The 23883-nt window shown below is 40.1% G+C and overlaps 2 protein-coding genes across 6 annotated transcripts in view; one reads left to right on the forward strand and one right to left on the reverse strand.

The window, feature by feature from the left end:
* The first annotated feature begins 230 nt into the window (after positions 1 to 230).
* Positions 231 to 9575, forward strand: malsu1 (mitochondrial assembly of ribosomal large subunit 1). Its single transcript, XM_072574928.1, has 4 exons — positions 231 to 576; positions 3528 to 3709; positions 7901 to 7982; positions 8968 to 9575. The coding sequence occupies exons 1-4, from the start codon at positions 231 to 233 to the stop codon at positions 9153 to 9155; spliced, it is 798 nt and encodes a 265-aa protein (XP_072431029.1). The 3' UTR covers positions 9156 to 9575.
* An 847-nt stretch (positions 9576 to 10422) lies between these two features.
* The window catches only part of igf2bp3 (insulin-like growth factor 2 mRNA binding protein 3), a 136193-nt gene continuing 122732 nt past the window's right edge, over positions 10423 to 23883 (reverse strand). For all 5 annotated transcript variants that reach the window (XM_072575288.1, XM_072575287.1, XM_072575290.1 and 2 more), the window contains 4 exons: positions 23019 to 23093; positions 21724 to 21855; positions 21106 to 21219; positions 10423 to 12872 (listed from right to left, as the gene is read on the reverse strand). In XM_072575288.1, the coding sequence (XP_072431389.1) occupies positions 12777 to 12872; positions 21106 to 21219; positions 21724 to 21855; positions 23019 to 23093 (417 nt within the window). In that variant the 3' untranslated portion in view covers positions 10423 to 12776. The remainder of the gene's footprint in view (positions 12873 to 21105; positions 21220 to 21723; positions 21856 to 23018; positions 23094 to 23883) is intronic.

The following is a 23883-nucleotide window of genomic DNA, read 5'->3' on the forward strand; positions in this document are numbered from 1 at the left end:
GTCCAGATTAATGACAACGTGGTTAACTTTTAACTGCCTTCGTAAGGCACACGGAAAATTCGGGTTCACCGTCACCAACATGTTTTTTTTATCGGAATGGACAATAAAATGCGAAACTCGCTAATAAGTTCTGTAAGCAGTAGTTCTTAAAACACCTACTTTAGGTGCGTCGTTCTTAAATTAACTCCAGTTACATGGTTTTACCACTGGCTCCACATTTCGCTCTCGCGATGGCGGCGGTTATTTTCAAACGTTGGCGATTCGTGCGGGAACTGCAGCTGCTGCCGCTGTTCGCCAGTCGGATTGAATTTCCGGCGTCCGGGTGCTTCCGGTCGGCGGTGTTACGTTTCCTGCGGTGCCGACAGCGGAGAGTTTCTTTCGCTTTCAGGATCACCTTGCCGGCTGCATGGGCCATGAGGGGGATGCTCCTGACTCTGGCTGCACACGCTCGTGCTGTCACACGGAGCGGGCCGCGGGCAGCCCGGGATCTGGGACAGCGCGCGCCGCTCCACCCTGATCCCAGGGCTCGGCTGGCGCGAGACGCCCGGAGGAGCTGCGGCGCGGCCGCGGAGCCTGGTAAAACCAGCGCAGGTTATCAAGCGTGTCGTTAACGTGACGAGCCAGCACGGTTACAGGGGGGCTCGTTCAGAGAGCACGGAGGACAGTGCACAGACGGCTGTTGGCACTGACTGATCGTTCTCAGGCGGCTGAACACACTAAACTCAAGCTAGCAAACCCTTCGGTCCGACTCGTCAATGCGGACCGTACATCCTAAATTAATCTAGTCCCATTTCTCTCTAAGCCCCTTCCTACTCACGTACACGTTCAGGTGCCTTTTAAATGTTGTGATTGTACCAGCCTCCACTTTCTCTGGCAGCAAACAAAAAAAGAATGCTGGAAATCACGGCGGACAGGCTTCCATGGAGAAAGAGCAAGCTAACTTTTCGAGTCTAGATGACTCTTCAGAGCTCTGATGAAGAGTTATCTAGACTCGAAAAGTTAGCTTGCTGTCTCTCCACGGACGCTGCCTGACCAACTGTGATTTCCAGCATTTTTGTTTGTTTCAGTAAATTTCAGCATTTCCAGTAATTTGTTGCTACAGTACTTCCTTTGTCAGCTCATTCCAAACATGCACCACCCTGTGCATGAAAAATGTCCCTTAGGTCCCTTTTAAATTTTTGCTTACAATCAACAAAACTGTTTAAATTCAGATTTAAGAGTCTGATGTGAAAGGTTGCAAAACCTGATCCCCCGATGCTGCCTGACCTGTGCATTTCCAGCACCACACTCTCAACTCTGATCTCCAGCAACTGCAGCCCTCACTTTCTCCTGTTTTAATACTTGCTGTAAAATTCAGAGTGTTCAATGTATCCAAGTTCCTTGTGTAAAGGAACCTGAAATGTAAGCTCGTTAATTACCTGTAATAGAAACAGTTAATTGGAAATAGCATAAATAAATCATGGTTCAAAATGGTTTGATACTGCTATAACACACAGCTTCATATACAACTTAAGTTTGAATTATCATTGAAATGGTTTTGTCCTTTCTGTATGTCACAACTTGTACACTTTTATGGAGTTAACATGAGTGGTTTTGTTTTACTCTACATAAAAAAAAGTTTACTTACAAAAGTTTGTAAAGTTAACAGAAGAGGGAAATGAGTAAAATACAAACCATTGACAAATGGTTTTGACTATGAAAATGCTTAAGCGTGGAACAGTCGGTTAAAGAGAATGACCAATATAAGCATGAGACAAAAAAGGAAGCACAATGAAAAAATGGACAGTAGCAACAGCAACAATTTGCATTTATATCTTAAATTCAAGCTTCATTAGACAAACATCGATTTGGTGACCTCAAAGGACATATTAGAAGAGGTGATTGAAAGTTGGATCAAAGGGTGTGATTTATGAAGCATCATAAAGATGGAGAGGCTGAGAGCGTGAATTCCAGAAGTCAAGATCCAAGTAGCCACCAGGTGTAAATGATAGGGGAAAGGTAGTTGGATGGACGAGTGACCATGACAGGAAGAAACGTCTTACAGTAATAGACTGGGAACAGGGGAGTCCAGAACCAGGGCTCACAGTCTTAAATATGCTGAAGGCCATTTAGGACTTAGATGAGCAGAACTTTCTTCAGTGCCAAAGTGGTAATCCTGTTGATGCCAAAATAGTGAATGTTTTCAAGGAGTTAGATATAGTTTTTAGTTTGAATAGGCTGGGTTTGTTTTCCCAGCAGTGGTGGGGTGGCGGGTGTGTGTGTGTGTTTTGATTGAGGCATATAAAATTAAGGGGCATGGGTGGGGTAGGTCATGCAAATCTTTTCCTCATGGCAAACGTGTCTATGATAGGACAGAAGTTTAAATTGAGCAGTAAGTGGTTTAGGGGACATTAGAGGAAACATTGTCTTTTCACTGAGGGTGGTAGAAATATGGAACACCGCCTGACAGGGTGGTGGAAGGAAGTATTCTCTCAGCATTTAAATGGCATCTGAATGTTTAATTAAGATGTCAGAGCACAGTAGACTATAGACCAATTGCAGGTAAAGGGATTACTGTAGTTTGGTATTTGTTAGTCAGCATAAACGTGGTGGGCTAAAAGACTTGCTTCTGTGCTGTATGATTAAAGAGATCAAAGCAATTGTCAGTCGAACAGACTTGAAGGGCCTTATGGCTGACTCATGCTCCTATTTTCTATGTTGAGTTCAAGGAGGGTCATAAATCAAGGAATATATAGACAATAGGCCAATGAAGGCACGAAGGAATCTGAATACAAGGATGAGAAATTTGGGACTGAGAGACAATGAGGATAAACAGGACTTGCTGCAGATTAGAATGAAAGTAGTTTGCACTTTAGATGTTAACAGAAATTGGAGCAGGGATGATGTTGAATTAATCACATCTGGTAATGATGAGCATATGAGAATTTTAAGCAATAAAGCCTGAGACAGAAAATGAACTAGAGATAGAAGTAGGCAGTCTGTCATTGCCAATACAGAGTTGGGGGTAGTTTGGCTTTGCTCCATCTTCGTGGTCAGCAGACTTGCTGATTTTGGCTGATATTTTATCCTGTAGAATAATACTTGTTTGATTCAGGTATCTTGTGCCATTTCAGTGCCATAGGGATTCAGCAGCACTGACAGCATGGATATGTAGCAGGAGGCATTCACCTTACAGATATGCATCAGAGCACCAACCAATGCCCCGTTTGACTGGCTGCTCTGTGATGAGTTGAAACACAATTACAAGGGAAGAAACCTGAACCAAATATCATTTGGTTTTGTCCTGTTGTTCTAGGTCAGAATTGTGCCTCTTTTTGGTCTAGTCTGTTCAGGCAGTTGCTACTCTGATGCTTTGGATTGAATTAGCCCTTAAGTGCATGATGGTGTTGGCCTTAAAAGCAGCTTTCAATTGTAGTTCTTCAATTTAATTACTGTAACTTGTGAAAGCAAAAGTGGACCAAGGTATTTCTACTTACTATTTCCAGGAAAGCGAACCTAAACATGTGCACTCTGCTTCCTTCCATTAGGCTTTATTCATCAGCCAGTTTTTAACATTGATGTTTTGGTGGCTTTGTTACGTCAGGAGAATGCGAAGGACCTATGTGTCATTAAACTACCCAAGGAAATAAAGTACACCGATTATTTTGTTATTGTGAGTGGAACTTCTGCAAGACATTTGCAAGCCATGGCACAATATGCAATTAAAGTGGTAAGTGGTATTGTGAATTGTTACTATTTGGCTTATTAGAATCTACGTCTCATGCCCACAACATAAACTTATATTTTGATTTGGAAATGTCACTTTCTGTAAGGTTCAGCTTATTGCAGTGGACCCAAACGTAAACCTAATAACTAACTTCTTCATGAACAATAACTTAGATTTAGCTCTTCAAAACAATATTTTGCAGATGACATTTCACTTGTAGAAAATGTACCATAAAAATTAATCTTCTGTTGTATAACAAATTCTCTCTAATCAGAATTCCAGGATTAGAATAAATGTGAATGATCAAGACTGTCAAGTGTATGTCTGAACAATAATATAAGTTTGATCTTTCAAACAAAGTTTTACCATTTGTGATTTTTATGGTAAATTAATTGTACTTTGGAGGTGCAGTGTTGTATATGGTTTGAGTTTTATCTTACTCATTTTATTAAGTTATGGAAATCAGGAAAAAAACTCCCAGATTTTGAGTTGGTTGACTGCTTAGTAAATTTGTAAAAATATTAAACATGGAAAGGATGATTTTTTTGGGGGGGAAAAAAACACTATATAATCAAGTTTGTCATAACAGCTTGGGGAAAGGGTTGTAGAACTTCCAATACTGTCTGTTCTGCTGTGACGGGATAGTTCAGTCTTGTGCAACCCAGTGTTATAAGAAAGGTGTGTGGTAGCAGCACCATTTAAGCTAATGTGGTTGGAATAGTGTTATAACCAATGCATGCTTTAAAAGTTCATTCTATAGAAACGGTGTCTTCAATTCATTAATTGTATTATAGCAAATTCGTATTAACAAAATGTGCATTATAACAGAACAACGTGTAGTCGAGTACAGAAGTGAAGACCAGTGTGTTTTGACAAATTAAATTGTGGTGCTGAGGAATATTTCATTTCAATAAACTTAATGGAAACTAAAATTGTTCTGAATAAACTTGATTGCAGTGATTAAATCCCATTTCCCCAAACTCAGTTTAAAGAACCAGCCCATTTGAAGAGAGAGTTCACTGGCAAAGCTTCAGACAATATTAAATGTTCAAATTTCAAAAAAAAGGAGTAGGGAGATTGTTTGTTTGTTTGTTTATTTTTGGCTGAATTGAGGAGATTTGCAAAGTTGCCATTTTTGAAGTAGTTTTTAAAATATGTTAATGCTTTGGCTTTAGCTTTGCATTCTTGCTTCACCTCAACCACATTCTTGCTTCACCTCAACCACATTATTGCTTTGTATCAGGAGACTAAAATAGGTGGCTTCAGATTCCAAACAACTGAACAATGAATGAAATAAAAGAATCGTGGATCACACATCCCATAATAGGAACAGTTTTTTGTTGCTGGACTTCAGCAAGAGAATAATGAACCAAAGGAATGCCTGAAATATTTTGAGATCTTTCAAAAGTCACTGGAGTCAGGGAAAGTCCCGGATGATTGGAAGATCACTGTTGTAACCCCCTTGTTCAAGAAAGGATCAAGACAAAAGATGGAAAATTATAGGCCAATTAGCCTAACCTCGGTTGTTGGTAAAATTCTAGAATCCAGTGAATTCTCAACGAGAAATGGACGTAGGGAAAGTAGATCTGAATTGCTTTTTCAAAGCCTAATCTTTAGGTATATATGAAATAAGTGACTGACCTACTTGTTTTTCCAGACTGATCATCAACTTCCCTGCACCATCACCGTATCTCTTGAAGGTCAAATTTTAGAAGTTGATAGTGAGTAGATCCTTGAGGAGACTCCTGCACTACCAACCTGATTCTTGTGGACTGCCTAACAATCACCCATGCCTTTCTTCCTATATGCTGAGCCTGCAGAGTAACTAACTCTCTGACCATGCTATCCACATTGCACTTGATGCATTGTCAGCAAGAAATAAGCGATGATGGTGCAAGGCAAAAAGGGAAGGCAATGGGACAAGTAAAGAAACAAAGTATGGGTCTAACAGAAATGTAAGTGAGTGAGCAGAATCATGACTAACTGCTGACTTCAGGGGAAAAATGTGGTGGTTGGAAGAGGTTATCTGTTGAGTGTCTGGAAGGTTGTAAAGTACATAAGGAAACAGTGCTGTTCTTCAAGCTTACATGAACTTCGTGGAACAGTGGAAATTAAAGAGAATTAAACTTTGGTTATACCAGCATTTACTATACAACCCTAGCTGCCCTGGAGAAGGTGGTAGTAAGCTGCCACCTTGAACCACTGCAGTCTGTGTGTTATAGGTAGACCCACACTGCTGTTAAGCAATGAATTCCAGGACTTTGAAATATATTATTGTCCTTTCACTGTTGCTGGGTCAAAGTCAGGATGGTGAGTGGCTTGGAGAGGAACTAGTAGGTAATGGTGTTACCATTTATCAGCTGCCCCTGTCCTTCTAGATTGAATTGATTGTGGGATAGAAGGTGCTCTGTAAAGGAGCCATTGTGAATTTCGATAGTGCATCTTGTAGATGGAACATGCTATTGCTACTGAGCATCAGTGGTGGAATGACAATGTTTGTAGCTGTGGTACCAATCAAGCAGGCTACTTTGTCCTAGATGGTGCCAAGCTTCCTGAGTGTTGTGGGAGCTGCAGTCATCCAGGGAATATTCCATCACACTTTTGACTTGTGCCTCATAGACAGGAGGACAGGCTCAGAGAGGCAGAAGGTGAATGACTACAGTATTTCTAGCCCCTGACCAGTGTTTGTTGCCACTGTCCATTTCAGTTTCTGGTCAGAGGTAACCCCCAGAATGTTGGTAGTGGGAATTCAGTGATGGAAATCCCCATTGAGTTCAAAGGGCAATGGTTAAATTCTCTTATTGGTGATGATTATTGCCTGCATATGTGGCCTGAATATTACTTGGTATTTGTCAAGCTTAGGCTGACAAATACTAAGTATTATCCAGGTCTTGCTGCATTTGGACATGGATTAATTCACTGAGGAGTCATGAATGCTGCTGAACATCGTATATTGTGAATGTGAATTTTTGTGGAACCTTTTCCTCCAGTGAGGTATTTGACTCGTCCATCACTATTCACAACTTGATTGAGTAGGACTTTTGATCTGATTGTGGAATTGCTTAGATCCATCACATGATGTTTGATGTGCAAGCAGTCCTGTTTTGTAGTCTCACTAACTTGACATCTCACTTACAGTTAGGGCATGCTAATGGTGCAAAGCATATGAGAACTAGTTAATTCCTGACTTGATGGCAGTAGTCAAGTGGGGGTGGGGGGTATACCAGGCCATGAGGTTGCACATTTTGTCTGGAAAAAGATTCTGCTGTTACCAATAGCCCATACTACCTTATTAATGCCCAGTCCTGAGTTGCTATATCTGTTTGAAGTCTGTTCCATTTAACACAATGACAGTGTCACAGAACAAGATGGTATTCTCAACGTGAAGATGGGACTTCATCTCCACAAGGACTCTGCCATTGTCACTACTGACATGGTCATATGCAACTTCAGCAGGTAGATTTGTGAGGATGAAGTCAGGTCGTTTTTTCCCTCAACACTTGCTGCAAACAAAACTCAATTTAAATGCCCCTTTTACGATCTGACCAAGACTGTGGTGCTACTGCAAGGCTCAGAGGGCTATTTTGCCATTGTCATTTTCTAGATCAATAGCAGGCAGTCTGTCTGGTTTCATTTCTTTGTAGTGATTGTGAAAACAGTGCTTTGCTAGGTGATTTCATAGGGCAGTTGAGAGTCAACCACAGGGCTATTGGTCTAGAGTCACATTAGGCCAGACCAGGGAGAATGGCAGATTTCCTTCCCCAGAAGGCCATTAGGAAACCAGATGGGGTTTTCCCAACAATTGACAATGGTTTCCAGCAGACTTTAATTAGATATTTATTGAATGTAAATTCTACTAATTAGTTTGGTAGGGATTTGAACTTGGGTCCCCCAAAAAATTACCTGAGATTTTTGGATTAGGTCAAGCAATAGGACCACAAGGCCATTAATTCCAATGATAGGAGACAAAGGGTGCAAACACAAAAAAAAACTAAAATGCAAAAAATATTTCAACACATTCACACACCCTGATTGATTTGAAGTACAGTCAACTTAGGTAAGCATAATTGTTTCCACATGTAAGAGTTTGCCCCAAGCAGCTCTTGAGATTATATTTAATTTTGCTAAATTATATCACCCTGGCTATGCTAAAGTCTGTGAAATTACTGAACTGTAAAATGTTTTATCCTGCAGTATAAACAGTTAAAGAAACAGCAGAATGCTCATGCCCACATTGAAGGAAAAGGTACAGATGATTGGAAGTGCATTGATTTTGGTGAGTTCTGTAAAATCTGTAAACATTTTAACTAAATGAGCACAAATACGGTGGAAATTGGCAGCCTGATTTTAAAAAAAAATCAAAATACATGTCACACCAATGAAGAGAGAGAGTTAATGTTTCAGTTCATTAGTTCTGTGAAAGTTGATCCAACATTCTCTTAGCTGGGGGTGAACTAGGAAGATACATGACAATATATGGCTTCTGGAAACCACTGTTGCACATGAACCTCATGGTCCATGCAGCAGCAAGAAAAAAACACATGGAATGTTAATTTGGTCAAAGATACTTTTGTTTTTCTTTGCACAGATCTGAATACTTCCAGCATTTGTTTTTTTAAAAAATCAATACAGTGTACTTAATTTGGATGCTGATACGCGACAGGGCAGAATTTGGAGAATAGTGCTTGTGTGTCGACAAGAGGCAGTACTTTTCTTACCTTCCTGTAAGGAATCAAAAATGATCCATGACTGCCACAGGCTCAAAGCATCTTCTCGGCAGAGGTTACTTCAATAAAGCATAATAATTGGTACCTGGAAATAATTCTAATAATTGTGCTGAAGGAATTCAGTATGGTCAGTTGCAGTTTATAAAGCAGATGAGTTACATGTTTGGCTTCATTCCAAATTAAATGCATAAAATATGAGCTGTCAATACCATCTGATACTTAGTCAGACCAGGAAGTTTTCAAAGTTAATCCCTTGTGTCTACTTGTTCTTCACAGGTAGTCCAATTGGATTGTCCAACTTTGGACAAAGTTTTACGCATATAAAATAGGCTAATGATACTAACTTTGGTTTTAGACTTGAAATTCAACCAGAAGACACTATTTATAAAATTCTGGGAAACAGGATTGGATCAAAATTCTTTTTTTTAAAACCATCGTGGATGAAGAAAACCATTGATAAACTACAAGCACGATTTTAAGTGGGCATTTGCTTTTGGGTATTGCTGTAAAATGTTTTGTTTCTTCCCTTCCAAGGTAACATAGTCGTACATTTCATGTTACCCGAAACCAGGGACATTTATGAACTGGAGAAGCTATGGACTTTGCGTTCCTATGATGATCAATTTAATATGATACCTCCAGAAACTCTACCAAGAGATTTTATATATGGACCAACTGACAACCCAGATGAAGACAGCAGTGATTTCAGAAGATTGTCTTGAAGGGATTCACAGCATTGAACCAGTATTTGTGAGAATTCAAACTCATCCACAATAATGAATGAGTAATGGAAATTAGTTGGAGGCAACAGGATTGGTCTAACTGGTGTAAGGTAGAGAAAGTAGGTCTATTGAAATGAAGTCCAGCTTGTAAGAACTACACACAAGCTGTTGACATTTGGATCATGCATTGATTTATAAAAAGTTGAACTGACTACATTTTGCAAACTAAATCAATGTAGCAGCATTTTAGTTGGATGTGCTTTACAAAATTTTCTGGTGTTGAATGTATTTATTGTATACCAGAAACTGTAATGCATAAGCCACATATTTGAACCTTTGAAGTTAGACAGCAATGTATGTAACACTGAGTTATATCAAAATGAGCTGAAGCTTCTGTTACAAATAAAAGGCTAAAATGTTTTTTGTCCTTTTAACATGAAATTTGACATGTACAATAGTTAGTAAGGGGGATAGCACATCAGACACTTATCTAACATTGCAAAAAAATTGCATTTGACATGGGCAGTGATAGTATTGGAAAAGAAACATAGGCAGATTAAAAAAAACATGCATCGCCACAACTCTGGCACAGTAAGAGTTTTGGGTCTTGCAGATAAATTATGAATACCAGTTCACTGTGGTCTAAAAATTACTGGGTACCATCTGAATAACAGCTGTAAGGTATGGAAGGTTAGTGCTGGATGACATGCAGTGGACCTGCTCGGTGTAACTAGAGGGAACATATTGGAGTACCCTCTACTGTTTAAAAATCAAACAGAATTAATTTATTGAACCATTGAAACATTAGTTGACATTGCTGTTTCTTAAAAGCATGCAGTCAGTTCTCCCTTAATTGGAATGAATTTTAAGATTTTACAACTTCACAATTTCAAAAATGGTGCATAAAATTTCTAAATAGAATTTCACATTGTTCAAAAACAAAACAGAAAAGCTGATTTTTTTGCATGTATGTGTTTTTGCAAGACAAAATGGTCTTGGAAGTGACACTTCAAAGAAAGCAGAGGGAAGTTTATTTAAAACTGGCTAGTCTTAGAAACAAAAAGGTTTTCAGAATTTTGATGATTGATTTTTCATATGGAATGAAGTGAGAATTGAATGTATATTCATTACCAAGGCATTATACAAGAAATTTTGTGCAGTGTGTTTATACACACAAGTGCAAGCCACAGGAATGAAATCATCCTGTTATACTTCAACTTGCAACATGTACGATTTTGCTTAATACCTTGAAACATACATAATCACATAGGAGCTAAATTATTTTATTTCAAACAGAGGCATTTGACAAATGGGGCTGCATTAGGGGCACAGTATTTAGATGAAAAAAAGAGAAAAGTGAGCAAAGTTATTTTTGCTGGTTTCACTTCTTTTACAGAACTACCTTCTACTAAATGCCAGTATTTCCAAATTACCAATCTTGTTATATAGATCAGAAAATTAATGATACAGCAGCAGATCAGGAAGTGAAAATGCAGCAATTAAACCAAAAACCATGGTAAATCAATCAATCAATCAATGTTACTTGCAACAAAAAGTGGGCTCTGACCTTTCAGCCTCACGTCAATTCATTTAAGCTATTAAATGACCTCCTGTAATTCTGTTATTTTATCAATGTAAGAAAACATTTCTATCACTATATGGAGAAGTCACTCTGCCAAAAGAATGAGAATTAATCCATTTTGCTAAAGCTACAACATAAGCTTTGAGAAGTTTTGATTAGTAATGAATATATGTAGGCAAAAACACACCAGACCATTTTTAATTGTCTAATCTGTACAAAAAATGATCTTTGGGAAAATATCAACCTATCCTATGCAGAAATGCCTCTAATTCAAATGTATCTAAGAGGTAGATCAAAAATTGATGAAATAAATGGTTTTGCCAAGTTGTGCCCCTCTATTTCAGTGCAGCATGATGATAACAATCATCTCATGCACAAAGAAAAATCACAAAAAGGTTCAGAGGTAATAGCATGGCTCTGCTCAGACCACACACAGCAGTGTTTATGCACTAAATGTGCACTGCCTTCATTTAAAGCACTGAGGTAGCTGGAAATTGGGTGCACTCAGGAAGTTGACTGGAGCATTTCAACTTTACCACAAATTAGTTGCTTTAGCTTATTCTAGTCAGACTACATTTGGTGGGAGTGGGAGAAGGATCAAAACTATTTTGTCGCTGTCAATTTGGCCATTAATGCATTTATTGCTGTACTGGTTATCTGTAGATGTGCATAAACGGATTAAGCTCAGAGGAAAGAGAGTGTTGAAACTAACAGCCTCCCCCCATGGCTTTGTGTAGCCCACTACAGTAGCTGCATATGTAAACTCTCTTAGCTTCAACAACTTTAGAATGAGCAAGCAGCATTGACTTTCTCCCACAATTATGATCAAATGTGTAGTTCAATAAATTCAGAGTCCACTCTAGCAAAGACTGCCAGTGTACCTGGACAGATCTAATAGCTCTACCAGTAACTGAAGATGAAGCTTGCTCTGATCAAAATGGCCAGATCCAAATAGACTGTGTTATTATGCATCAAGATGCAGTGATGGTCGAAGGCACCAAGGGTCCATGCATTTAAAATACCCAGTTATACTAAAAGCTACTCCATTTTGCAGTCTCTTTCCCCAACCCCAGCCTCTTGCCATCACTTCCTTGTTTTGTTCCCAAAAGTACCATCAATCAAAAATAGGAAATAAACACTTTCATCATATCTTAAAAAGAAAAAAAATGGCATTGCTGCTATTAGTATATATTGGCATCATTCGGCGTCTCAAACATTCACAGAATTTTGATCAAATGATGGTGTTGTGGACCTCAGGAAAACTGAGGCAAGCATCATTTATTGAATACTCCCATCAGCCAGCAGCTAGAAGCAACACATTTACATTGATACTTTTCTCTGTACTGCTCCTGGCTTTTAGCTGATCAAATTTTACTTTTTTTTTAAAAAAATAAAATGCTTGACTATTACTTTTATAAAGTATACAAAATAAGCAGAAAAAAGGAACAATTGAGGTACTAAATGCCTGAGGTAGTTTAGTAAAATGCATAATCAATTCATGCCCTGGCCAACACCATTCAACACTTCCCTTAGGTTCTAATGGCAGTGTTCTAGTAATCTTTGTAAAACAACCCAATTTAAAAAAGCCATTTTGCATGTTGGGACAGATGCCTCAATCTTGCCAACTCCCCTAGCCCCTCCCCAAAAAAACTTAAGGGTTTTATAATGATTCGAACTATAAGAGCAATGCCTTTTTGTAACCAGTGAAAAATCAGAAGAGAAAACTTCATTAAACCCAACAGGTCTAAGAATTTTGGGAAAGCTAACAAGGCAATATAGAGTTTTGAATTCGAACAAAAGAAGGGAAGTGAAAGGGCCTTATTTAAAGCTGGGTTTCACAAGGTTTCTTTTTGAATGCCTGAAGAATACATTCGCACAAAGACAGAGTTCATAGGTTGCCTAGTCCTCAATAAAAGGTGACTGGGAAGATGGAACATTTGCTTCTTTATCAGTGACAGGTTTAACTGCCCATGATTACACAGTCTCTCTCTCTTTGGTCTGGCATCTGTCTCTGTGGTAGATTGCAGATCCTGAACCTTTTACTTTCTTCGTGGTTGGGGCTGTCCACTCTGCACTGATTTCTGTTGTTGTCTTCTTACTTGGGACAAAATTTCTTGAATTTTTCGCTGAGCAAGCTACATTTCAAAAGAGAGAGGTCAGTTAATTTTAAGAAATTTTCACAAATCTTATTTACATTGATTAAATGAGGCTTGAATGCAAAGTGGAACACGCAAGTGTTGAAATCTCACTTCACAAGGTATTAGTAAAAATGAAAAGACAGACAAATGGCTAAAAGATCTGTAAACTGGGTACAAGAGACCCGGGTTCAATTCCCGCCTCAGGCGACTGACTGTGTGGAGTTTGCACGTTCTCCCCGTGTCTGCGTGGGTTTCCTCCGGGTGCTCCGGTTTCCTCCCACAGTCCAAAGATGTGCAGGTTAGGTGAATTGGCCATGCTAAATTGCCCGTAGTGTTAGGTAAGGGGTAGATGTAGATGTAGGGGTATGGGTGGGTTACGCTTCGGCGGGGCGGTGTGGACTTGTTGGACCGGAGGGCCTGTTTCCACACTGTAAGTAATCTAATCTAATCTAAAAAAAATATAGAAATACTGTAAATATAAAAAAGGCCTCTAGCACCTTCTCTACATAACCAATAATTTCACTTTTTGGAGCATAAATAAAATAGATTAATCCTCAAGTCATAGGGCACGGTGGCTCAGGCGGTTAGCATTGCTGCCTCTCAGCGCCTGGGATCAAGGTTCGATTCCAGCCTTGGTTGACTGTCTGTGTGGAGTTTGCACATTGTCCCTGGGCCTGCGTGGGTTTCCTCCGGGTGCTCCGGTTTCCTCCCACAGTCCAAAGATGTGCAGGTTAGGTGAATTGGCCATCCTAAATTGCCCACACAGTGTTGGGTGCATTAATCAGGGTAAATATAGGGTAGGGGAATGGGTTTGGGTGAGTTACTCTTCAGAGGGTCAGTGTGGATTTGTTGGGCCAAGTGGCCTATTTCCATACTATATAGGGAATCTAATCTATATATCAAACCAAAAAGGTTGCAAATCAAAAACTCACTGCAAAGTAGGGTAATTTGGCCAAACCTATCTGCGCGGAGCTATCCGGTTAGTGATAACCTTCACTTCACCTCTTTCTTCCACAGCCACACAATTTTCTCCACTTCTTTTTTTGGAAATAATTTTTATTGAGAAAAAGGATTAAGTTTTTTTTACAAAATCTCTACAAAATAATGTGATAATAGTGACAATAACAGGAAACAAACTACTACTCCACAAATCATTGAAATGAGAGAGAAAAACCTTACAAACAACTACGATTCAATAAATAACTAGAGGAAAAAAACAAACAAAATAAGATTAAACCAAGTTATACCAAGGTAACTTAAATTATATTCAATTAAGTTACTACACTCAGTGCAATTCCACCAAAGCTCCCCACCATTGGGAGCATTAGTGATAGAGAGTGCTAACCAAGAGAGCGCCCGTAAACTGGAGCACTCTCCACATCCGACTTACTGGGACTAGCCATCAATGTAGTCTTTGTATGAAGTCCCTAACCTGAAAGTAACAAAAGAGGTCTTTCTCAGGTAGCTCAAATTTCTGACTCAGCTGCTTGAAAGACATCATCATGACCTCCCATCAAATAAATCTCCCAAACAGGAGATTCCCCTAGACTCCCAGAATTTGAAGCCAAGAGTCCATTGATCCGAGCCAGAATCCCAACATTCCCACTATGGATGTGAAAGGGGAAGTTTTTGGTAAGTTGCCATCACCTTGTCGCATCATTCTCCATGCTTTATCTGCGTTAAGGACAGTTGAGTTTCTGTAATGGTCCATAACAGTCCTCATCTTGTCATAAACAAGAAATTGATGAGGGGGGATTTTGCCTGAGAGGCCTCAATGTCCAACCAGATCTATTGCGGGTCCTGGTAGGCCCAGTCAGCCACATAGGATCGTAGAGAACTCAAGTGATATTTCTTAAAGTCCGGAAAAACCAAACCTCCCTTCCCCTGCAGGAGCTGCAATTCATCCAGCTTAATAAGTGGCCGCCTGTGGCAACAGATAAAAAACCCGAGCCAAGTGTAAAGCCTCTGTAGTGCTTGCCTAGGCAGCATCAAAAGGAGCATTTGCATAGGATATAATAAGCAAGGAAGAAAATTCATTTTAACCAGAGCTTTTCTTCCCAACCAAGATATCGGAAGAGCCTCCGAACACCGAAAGTCCTGCCTTATCTTCTCTAGGCACTTTACAAATTAGCTTTTATATAATTGATTGAAGACCAGAAATGATAAAAGTGCCTAAATACAGGAAACCTCCCTGTGACCACCGGAAAGGGAAACTGATTCCATCCCAAAAGTTGGATATACTAGTAAGGTCCCCCCACAGGCATGGCCTCCAACTTCATGAAATTAGTTTTTTTTAAAAAAGAGTAGATTCCCTACAGTGTGGAAACAGGCCCTTTGGCCCAACAAGTCCACACCGACCCTCCGAAGAGCAACCCACCATCCCCCACCTCTGACTATTGACCCAACAGTATGGGCAATATTAGCATGGCCAATTCACCTGACCTGCACATCTTTAGACTATGGGAGGAAGCCGGAGCATCCAGAGGAAACCCACACAGACACGGGGAGAATGTGCAACCTCCACAAGACAGTTTTATACCCTGAAAGCAAGCCAAATAGATTAATCACTTGTATTACACGGGGCACAGATGTCATTGAATCAGGTAAGAAAGGAAGAAAGTCATCTGCATAGGAGGGTAATTTTATACCTGCCTGACCCTAGCTCCGGGGCAATTATGTTGGAATCCCTCCGGATGCCCTCCGCTGCAGCTCGATCAGCAATGTAAATAATAGTGGAGAGAGAGGGCACCCTTGTTGGCAGCCTCTGCTGACACTAAAACTATGTGACCACATACAATTAGTGAGAACCCTGCTTTCGGGTCACTATTAACACCGCCACCCACTTGGCAAAAACCCCTCCAAGACTAAACCGTTCCAGGACATAAAAGTACTTGACCACTCCACCTGGTCAAGTGCGTTCTCTGCATTCATAGAGACTACCAAACCTGGAATGTATCTTTGCTGGCATACTTGGACGATATGTAATACTCTTCTAATATTATTGGTAGACCTATGACCCTTGATAAAACCTGTCTGATCCTCCTTAACGCCAGCATTTTCAACAGGATTTTGAAATCCACATTCAGTAACGATACAGGCCTGTACGATTTGCAATCCTCTTGAGCTTTTCCTTTCTTAAGAACAAGAGAAATATTTGCTTCTCTTAAAGAAGATGGGAGGCAGTCCTGACTGTATGAGTAATTGTACATGTCCAGGAATGGCCTGCCAGCTTATCCACAAACTCCTTGAAATCTGCCTGGATCAGGCACTTTACCACTCTGGAGCAACCTCACCACTTCCTGCATTTCCTGAATTGTCAGGGGGGCATTCAAAAGGACCCTGCTTTGAAGTTACACCCAGAAGGTCCAGGGTCTTTAAAAAGGATTCCATCTTCATCAATCTGTCCTCACAGCCTTCCAACTGGTACAGCTCATAGTAAAACTTCCTAAACGCTGCATTAATTTTTTTGGCTTTGCAATTAAGAGTATCAGCACACTCTCTAATGGATGTGAAAGACTGGGGGACATTCTTCTTTCTGGCCAGGCACACTAGGTATCTACCCAGTTTATCACCGTACTCAAATAATCTCTTGTCTGGGTGAGCGCAGCATTCTAAGTAGCCCTAAGGGCTGTAATCTGCTGCATTTTCAAAGTATGCTGTCTCAGCTGCCTTCAGGCGAGCCTCAAGCAAACGTTGCTCTTCTCCCCTCTGCCATTTCCCAGTCACAGAGTAATGAACAATAAAACTCAGTGCATAAGCCTTGGCAGTCTCCCAAAGCAGCGATGGATTATTGGCCATACCGAAATTAATATCCCAAAAGATTTTGATTCCCGTGGAAAGTACTCTATAAACTTGCTATCTTTCAGAAGGAAAGAGTCCATGCACCATTGCTGGGAGCCTGTCCCATTACCACCGGCCTTGACCTCCATGTACACTGCTGCATGGTCAGAAATGGCTATGTTCTCTATTCTGCAAGGCAGCACCGAATTCAAAAAGGTCAATGGGACAAAAAACATGTCAATTCTAGTATAGCGCTTATGTGGATTAGGGAAAAAGAAAAGGTGTGATCTCTACCTTCAGGGTGAAGCATCTCCACACGTCCACCAATCCCAGCTCCCTGTTCAGGTCCACCAAATGCCTGGATTGTGGGGACATACCTGCAATACCCCTCTGCATCCTGTCCACTTTGGCGTCAATAAGACGATTAAAGTTTCCCCCTAAAATTGTATGACATGCCCAAAGGGTCATCAACCTGGAAAACGCATCCATTAAAAGTTTATGGGGGTGTGCCCGGGGGCAGAATACATTCAAAATCCCATATTCCTCTCCATGTATTAAAGCTTTAAGAATGATATAAATCACCCACACTCGTCCTTGATTTGGTCGAACGTTTAAAAAGGGGGGTTCTTCTGGAGGAGAAAAGCAACTCCTCAACTTCTCGAATTAAAGGGTGAGAAAAACACCTGGCTGAACCCTCCCTATTGGAACTGCAAATGCTCCTCATCTGTTAAATGTGTTTCTTGCAGCAAGACTACAATCAACCCTCTCTTTTCTAAGGCTTGACAGTATCTTTTTTTTCTCTTAATTGGTGAGTGACTCTGTGCATCATTTAAATGAATGGCTAGTCATAACTGTCCGAAACAAACAGTAACCACCCGGGACGAAGAACCCCATACAATGCGCTGAGTGAAAACCATAAACAGTTCATCTAAAACTTACAAAACTACCAAAATCAAAAACTTCTAACAGCTACTTCTACAACATACAACACAAATGAAAGGAGACTTTCCCCCTTGTCCACAGGGAGCACTCATACTTATCATTTAACCCCCCCCACCCCATGATTCCTCCTCACTGAAGCCAAGCCCCCACCCCAGACACAACAAAGAGGAAAAAAAATACAAAATCTTATAACAAGAAAGTTAAAAGTGGACACTCCACCCACTCCCTCCATTACTGTAATCCTAGGCACTCCTGGTAGAACAAAAATATATAACCACACCCAGCTTCCTCCAACCACCACTCCCCCGCCACCCCCCACCAGAAAAGAATAAAAGGAAATACTGAGAAAATAAACAGGGAAACGAAGGATGATGGGAAGGGGGAGGAGAAAGGGAAGAAACAAGGAAACAATTATGACCCTGACATTTAAAAATAAACAAAACCGCCCCCCCGACAACCAGGTAAATCAGGCAAATTATAGAGAAAAAAACATAATTGTCTATATTATTCACGCCAGTCGGTCTATTTTAAAGCATCCAAGAAATCCTTTGCCTTTTCCAATGAGTCAAAATTGAACACGGACCCTCCGTGTCTAAAACATGGTATTGCCGGATATCTAACAGAATACTGGATATTCAACTCCCTCAGCCGCCTTTTTACCTCATCGAAGGCCTTCCACTTACGAATCACGACTGGAGAGAAGCCTTGGAAAAGGATAATTCATGATCCTTTATATACCATAGCCTGGGGATGCTTCCCCAGTGCTCTAGAGGCTTCCAGCATTATTTGTTTATCTCTATAAAACTGGAGTCTCACTCGGACCAAGTGGGGATGCTGGTCTAATCTGGGCCTGCGCACTGCAACTTGGTGGGCCTGCTTGACTCATATCCGGCCTACCTTGCCTACTTCCAGCTTCAAAACCCACGGGAGCCATTGCTCCAAGAAGCTGACGAGCTGACCTTCCCCCTCCCATACAGGAAGCCCCACTAGGTGGACGTTCTTTCGACGACTTGATTTGAGGTTCTTGACCTGCTCCTCCAAGGCCTGTACCCACCATTACAAGGCCTGGACCCGACCCGCCAAGGATTCCGCTGCGGTTTCGGAGGCCGCGGCCCGTTGCTCCGCCTCCCCGACATGCTGCCTGAGGCACTGGATCTCCTGGTCATGCTTCTGCAGCATGACAGAGATTGATTCGAGCCTGGCACGGGTCTCTTCCATTGACTCAATCTTCTCTCAGTTTTACAAACTCAAGAGATCAGGCTCTGCTCCATAGGCAAGCCCCCTGGGGTGATCATGGAGGCCAACGCTGCAGCCAGAGGTGCATCCATTGGTGTTGGGGTCCCTGCTTGTTGCAATCCTCGTGTTCACTTCCCTTTAGTCATATTCCTAATGATTTTAAACTAACACAGGACAGTTCTAGGAGGTCAAAAGTAATTATTTCTACCACATTAGATAATAAAGAGAGGGTGAGTGCTCCACTTTGGGTTCTGGTGCAGAGGTCTACAAGGCAGACCTACTGGGTCACCACCATCTTGAATTCCCCCCCCCACTTCATATATTTAATTAAGTTCAATTCTGGTCAATGGTAACACCTAAGAACTGGCTACAAGAGCAGGTGAGGGGTAAATGTAATATTTCCAAGTTGATAAAACTAGGGAAGGATGATACAAGGTAGTTTCTTTGGTGCTTGGACAGGTGAAGTGAATGGGTTAAAAAGTGGCAGTTAGAATATAAAATGTGAAAAAATTTAGAATGTTATCCACTTGGTATAGAAAAAAAAACAAAAAAGGTGCAGCACTTCTTAAATGGTGAGACATTGTGAAATGTGGTTCAAAATTACCTGGGTGACCTTGCACATGATGTACTAAGAACTAGCATGCGGGTACAGCAAACAATTAGGAAGGCAAAGGTATGTTGGCCTTCATGGCAAGGGGATTACAGCATGGGAGCAAAACAGTCTTGCTGCCATTGTGTAGAGCATAAAGGAAGGATGCCTTAGAGGGAGTGCAATGAATACTCAGAAGGCAAGATTGTCACACTAGGAGAAATTAACCAAACTGGGCCTGATCCTTTCCAGAGGTTAAGAATGAGAGATGATCCATTTAAACATGTGAAAAACTCTTGCATTGAACAGGAGAGTCAGTCAGTTTTGCTATAATGCAGTAGGTCTGTTCTCATGCAACCCAGGTGTTATTAGAAGTTGAATAACAGCAGCACCATTTAAACTAATGGGGCTGGAATTGCATTATAACTAACATGCACTTTAAAAGTTTGCACTTTAGAAACAGTGACCCCACCCCCCAAATTTGCATTAACGAAAAGCACTTTATAGCAGAAAGACCTGTATGGATAAAAGGTATTTCCACCAACTGATAATTCTAGAACCAGAAAACACGGTCACAGAATAAACAGCCTGTGATTGAAGACAGAGACGGAGGAATATATTCACTCCGTCAATGATCAACCTTTGGAATCCTCTAGCCCAGAGGACAAAGGAAGATATGTTTTGGAAAACAATTTCCACAGTGCATTAATGATTTGTGTTTTAGGGTCAATCACAAAGTTAAACCTGTTTTTTTAAACTAGTCCAATATGTGGTATCAGTCAAACTAAAAAACCTAGGTCTGGATACTACTAAGAAATATGGGATAGCTTTTGTTGGGGTGGTGGTGGTGGTGGTGGTGAGGGAGGAGGAGAGGAATGGAGTCATGGAAGATGATCATCTATTATCTGTTTGAATGGTGGATCAAGCTTGTCAGATTAAAATGACCTACTTCTGTTTCTAACTCACCTCTTTTTAACATCTACCAGAGTTTTCAGATAAGACCACAGATGATCATCTCCTCTAAAAGCCAACACCTCTGATAGTACAGTAAACAATTCATAATTCCTTGTGCCAGCACAGATTGGTGCAACTTCCCATATCTAATTTAGAGGTAAGAATGCTACCCATTGAGCATGTTGACACTGGACAGTCATCAATGTACACATCAAATAGTAATCTATGTGAATTTTCTACAAGATCAAATCAGGAGTAGGGATGACATTTAAACTTAACATTCAAAACTTTTTCAAACAAATTTCGCATTTTTATCCTCTTTGCCTGACCTTTGGTGCATGTTTAAGCAATAACTTACCAAATTATCAATAATTTCTGAATATAAACCTGCTTGCGATTGGGGGAAAAGAAACTTCATTCAGCTCTATCCACACTTCAGAATAACCCCTCTGCCATCAACTATTGAGATGAATGACTGGGAAAATAGTCAGACTGGGCGAAACATCTCTAGGTGATATTAGAAATTAACTGGTAAAAGTATCACACCATAACATGTTCCAACTGAGAGACCTACACCATAAAACATAGAAAGTGAGACACTATCTTACACCACTTGCAGTTTCCGGTGTACAGAGCAACATTTTTACTCAAAGATAAACATTTTATCAACAACATTTCAAATCATTAATCTTTAACAAGGTGCAAAGTTAATGCTGATAAAGGTATTACCTGACTTGCGAAGAAGTGACCAGTTATTTTCACAATAACCTGATCATTTTCATCTGGAGTTTGATCACGTGGTACTACCACCTCTGCACTTGTCAGGTTTTGTAATTCATTTACCTTTTTAAAAAAGAAAAAATACACATATTTGCAATATTTTAAATAAATGGTCCAACATTAAGAATCCCAAATGTGAAATGTGCATAAAAACAATTGCACATTTATGAAATTCAGCAGGACAACTTCCAGGGGAGTGCAATTTCTATGTATAGGGATTAAACTAATCAAAGACCTGAAGAACAATTACTCCAGTACCACTAGGAGGAAAACAAAAGCAGAGGCTTTGCTAAAATACAAGGTAAGAAAATTAATTAGATATTCAAAATCAGTCAGCATGGATTTTCAAGAAAAGCATTTCGAGTAAGGAAGGTATGATGCTAAAATTTGCAGCTAACATCAAACAGTGGGGTAAAGCATGTAGGGCTTCACTGAATTACATTTAAAAGTTTGCAGGTGGGGCAGGTAAATGGCATATCCTTATTTACATCTCAGACAGCAGAAAATGAAAAAAGTAAAATTTAGTCCACAAGCCAAATTACACAGACCATTACATTTGGTACTCACCGTTTTACCTCCTTTCCCAATAACTCTACCAGCAGCATGGGATGGCACTTTGATATGAGTCTCTAACTTAACTTCTTCTTTGGGTCCAAAGAAGTTTTCCTCTTTAAGTTTATTATAGATTCTTCCTTGAGCCTGAAAGATGAAACATTTTCCAAATATAACTATTCCCATTTAGGAATTGGGCTTCATTTCCCATTTAAAAAGTTCTTGCAGAACTTTAAAATGTAAAAGATCCATTAATCAAAATGATCACTGATGGAAAATTTATTCCACCAGTCAGCATATTTAAGCCAAAATTTTAATCAGGATATGTGCCAAAATATGCTCTAGCTGAAGCATATGCCACCAAGGAGCAGAAATTGTATTTTTCTTATTTTAAAGAACAAGAGAAAACTATTATAGCCGGTTGTTTAGGACATCATGAATGCAACAACAATTTGCTAAGAGTTCAGCGTGACTGTATAAAGTCACAACAATGGTATTAATCAATTCTTTATCATTAACAGGCAATGCTAGAGAAACTCATCAGGTCTGGCAGCATTTGTGGAGAGAGAAACCAATTTAACATTGAGTCCAGAATAGCCTCTTCAGAATAGACTTCTATTCATTAACGTGTAGGTTAGGTGCATTAGTTACATTTACCCCTATGTGAATGGGTGTGGAGGTGTTACTCTTTGGAGGATCAGTGTGGGCTTGTTGGTCCAAATGGCTTGTTTCCACACTGTAGGGATTGTATGATCTCTATTCTGAAGAGGCATACTGGACTCAAATTGTTAACTGTTTCTCCATGAATGCTGCTAGACCTGATGAGTTTCTCTAGCATCCTGTGTGTGTTTCAGATTTCCAGCATCTGCAGTTATTTGCTTTTAATAAAGTGCTTTATCATAGCCCAACTCCATTAAATTCACCAGAGACACAGTTTGTGAATTAATATCATTATGAATGCCACTATATTATACAATGCTGGAGGGCTCAGATCAATTAACATATGCGTAGGTTAACAACATTCGAAATGTCGTGTTTCAAATTGCACACCAAGATCTTGAATATTCAATAAAACAATAATTTAAGACTTTCTTTTGACTGCCAGGCATGTTAGAATCTCTCCCCACTACTGGTTAATACTAACTTTAAAATTAATAAATACTTAGTTTGTGCACGATGCATGGATTACAAGTTCTGAAAACAGACTTAAAATTAGATACAGTTCAGGAGATAATCTGATGCAAAAACAAACCTTCTTGGTACAGATTTATATTTTTGCAGAGTAAACTTTGAATTTCAGAAATATTCACCTTAAACTGAGCTTCAGGCTGCCCTGTGATGATCACCATTCGCTGTTTAGCATCTGGACTTTCTGCAGGAGCAATCTGCAAAACAAATCCCAACAACACCTTAAACACAAAGCTGAATCAACCAATACAAAAATTACTTCACTCACTTCAATTTTTCGTGGTATTTACCCTGCAAATTATCTTTCCTCCACAAAGCAGTCTGTTTCCACATGCAACAATATGTGGATAATCTTGTGATAAGGTGGCGAGAAACATTCACACCTCAAGCTAAACAATAATCATCACAGTCAAGAGAGATTCTAAGCAACTCCAGTGGAGGCCAGTGGCACTGCCATCACTGAATCTGGTGCCGTCAGCATTCATGCTGGATCAGTCATAGAAGAGAGAGTGGTGTAATAGTAATATCACTGGACTAGCAAATTCAGACATCCAGACTTGCATGAAAACTCCTGTTTCACAGTGGCAGAGGGGGAAATTTGAAGTCAACAATCTGCATTTAAAAAATGTAATCCAACAAAGACAACAAAATCATTGTCAATTCACTCATGTCCTTTAGGGAAGGAAACCTGCTTTCCTTGCCTGGTCTGACCTACATATTGACCAGGAGTCATATGACTCCAGATCCACAGCAACGTGGCTCGACATTTACTTGGCTATTTCTGAGGGCAGTTAACTCCGTTGTATCTAACCAAGGGAAGAAAGAAACTGGTCATATCAGCAAATATCAACCTAGGCACTAGAAATAACAACTACTTGAATGCAACAAATACAGCTAAATGGATCAATTTTAAGATTTACAGTCCAATTATAGCCAGTCATGAATGGTGGTGGAAAATTAAAATGAATAGGAGGAAATTCTACAAAT

Source organism: Chiloscyllium punctatum, chromosome 8, assembly GCF_047496795.1.
Source record: "Chiloscyllium punctatum isolate Juve2018m chromosome 8, sChiPun1.3, whole genome shotgun sequence".
In the NCBI taxonomy this organism is placed as follows: Eukaryota; Metazoa; Chordata; class Chondrichthyes; order Orectolobiformes; family Hemiscylliidae; genus Chiloscyllium; species Chiloscyllium punctatum.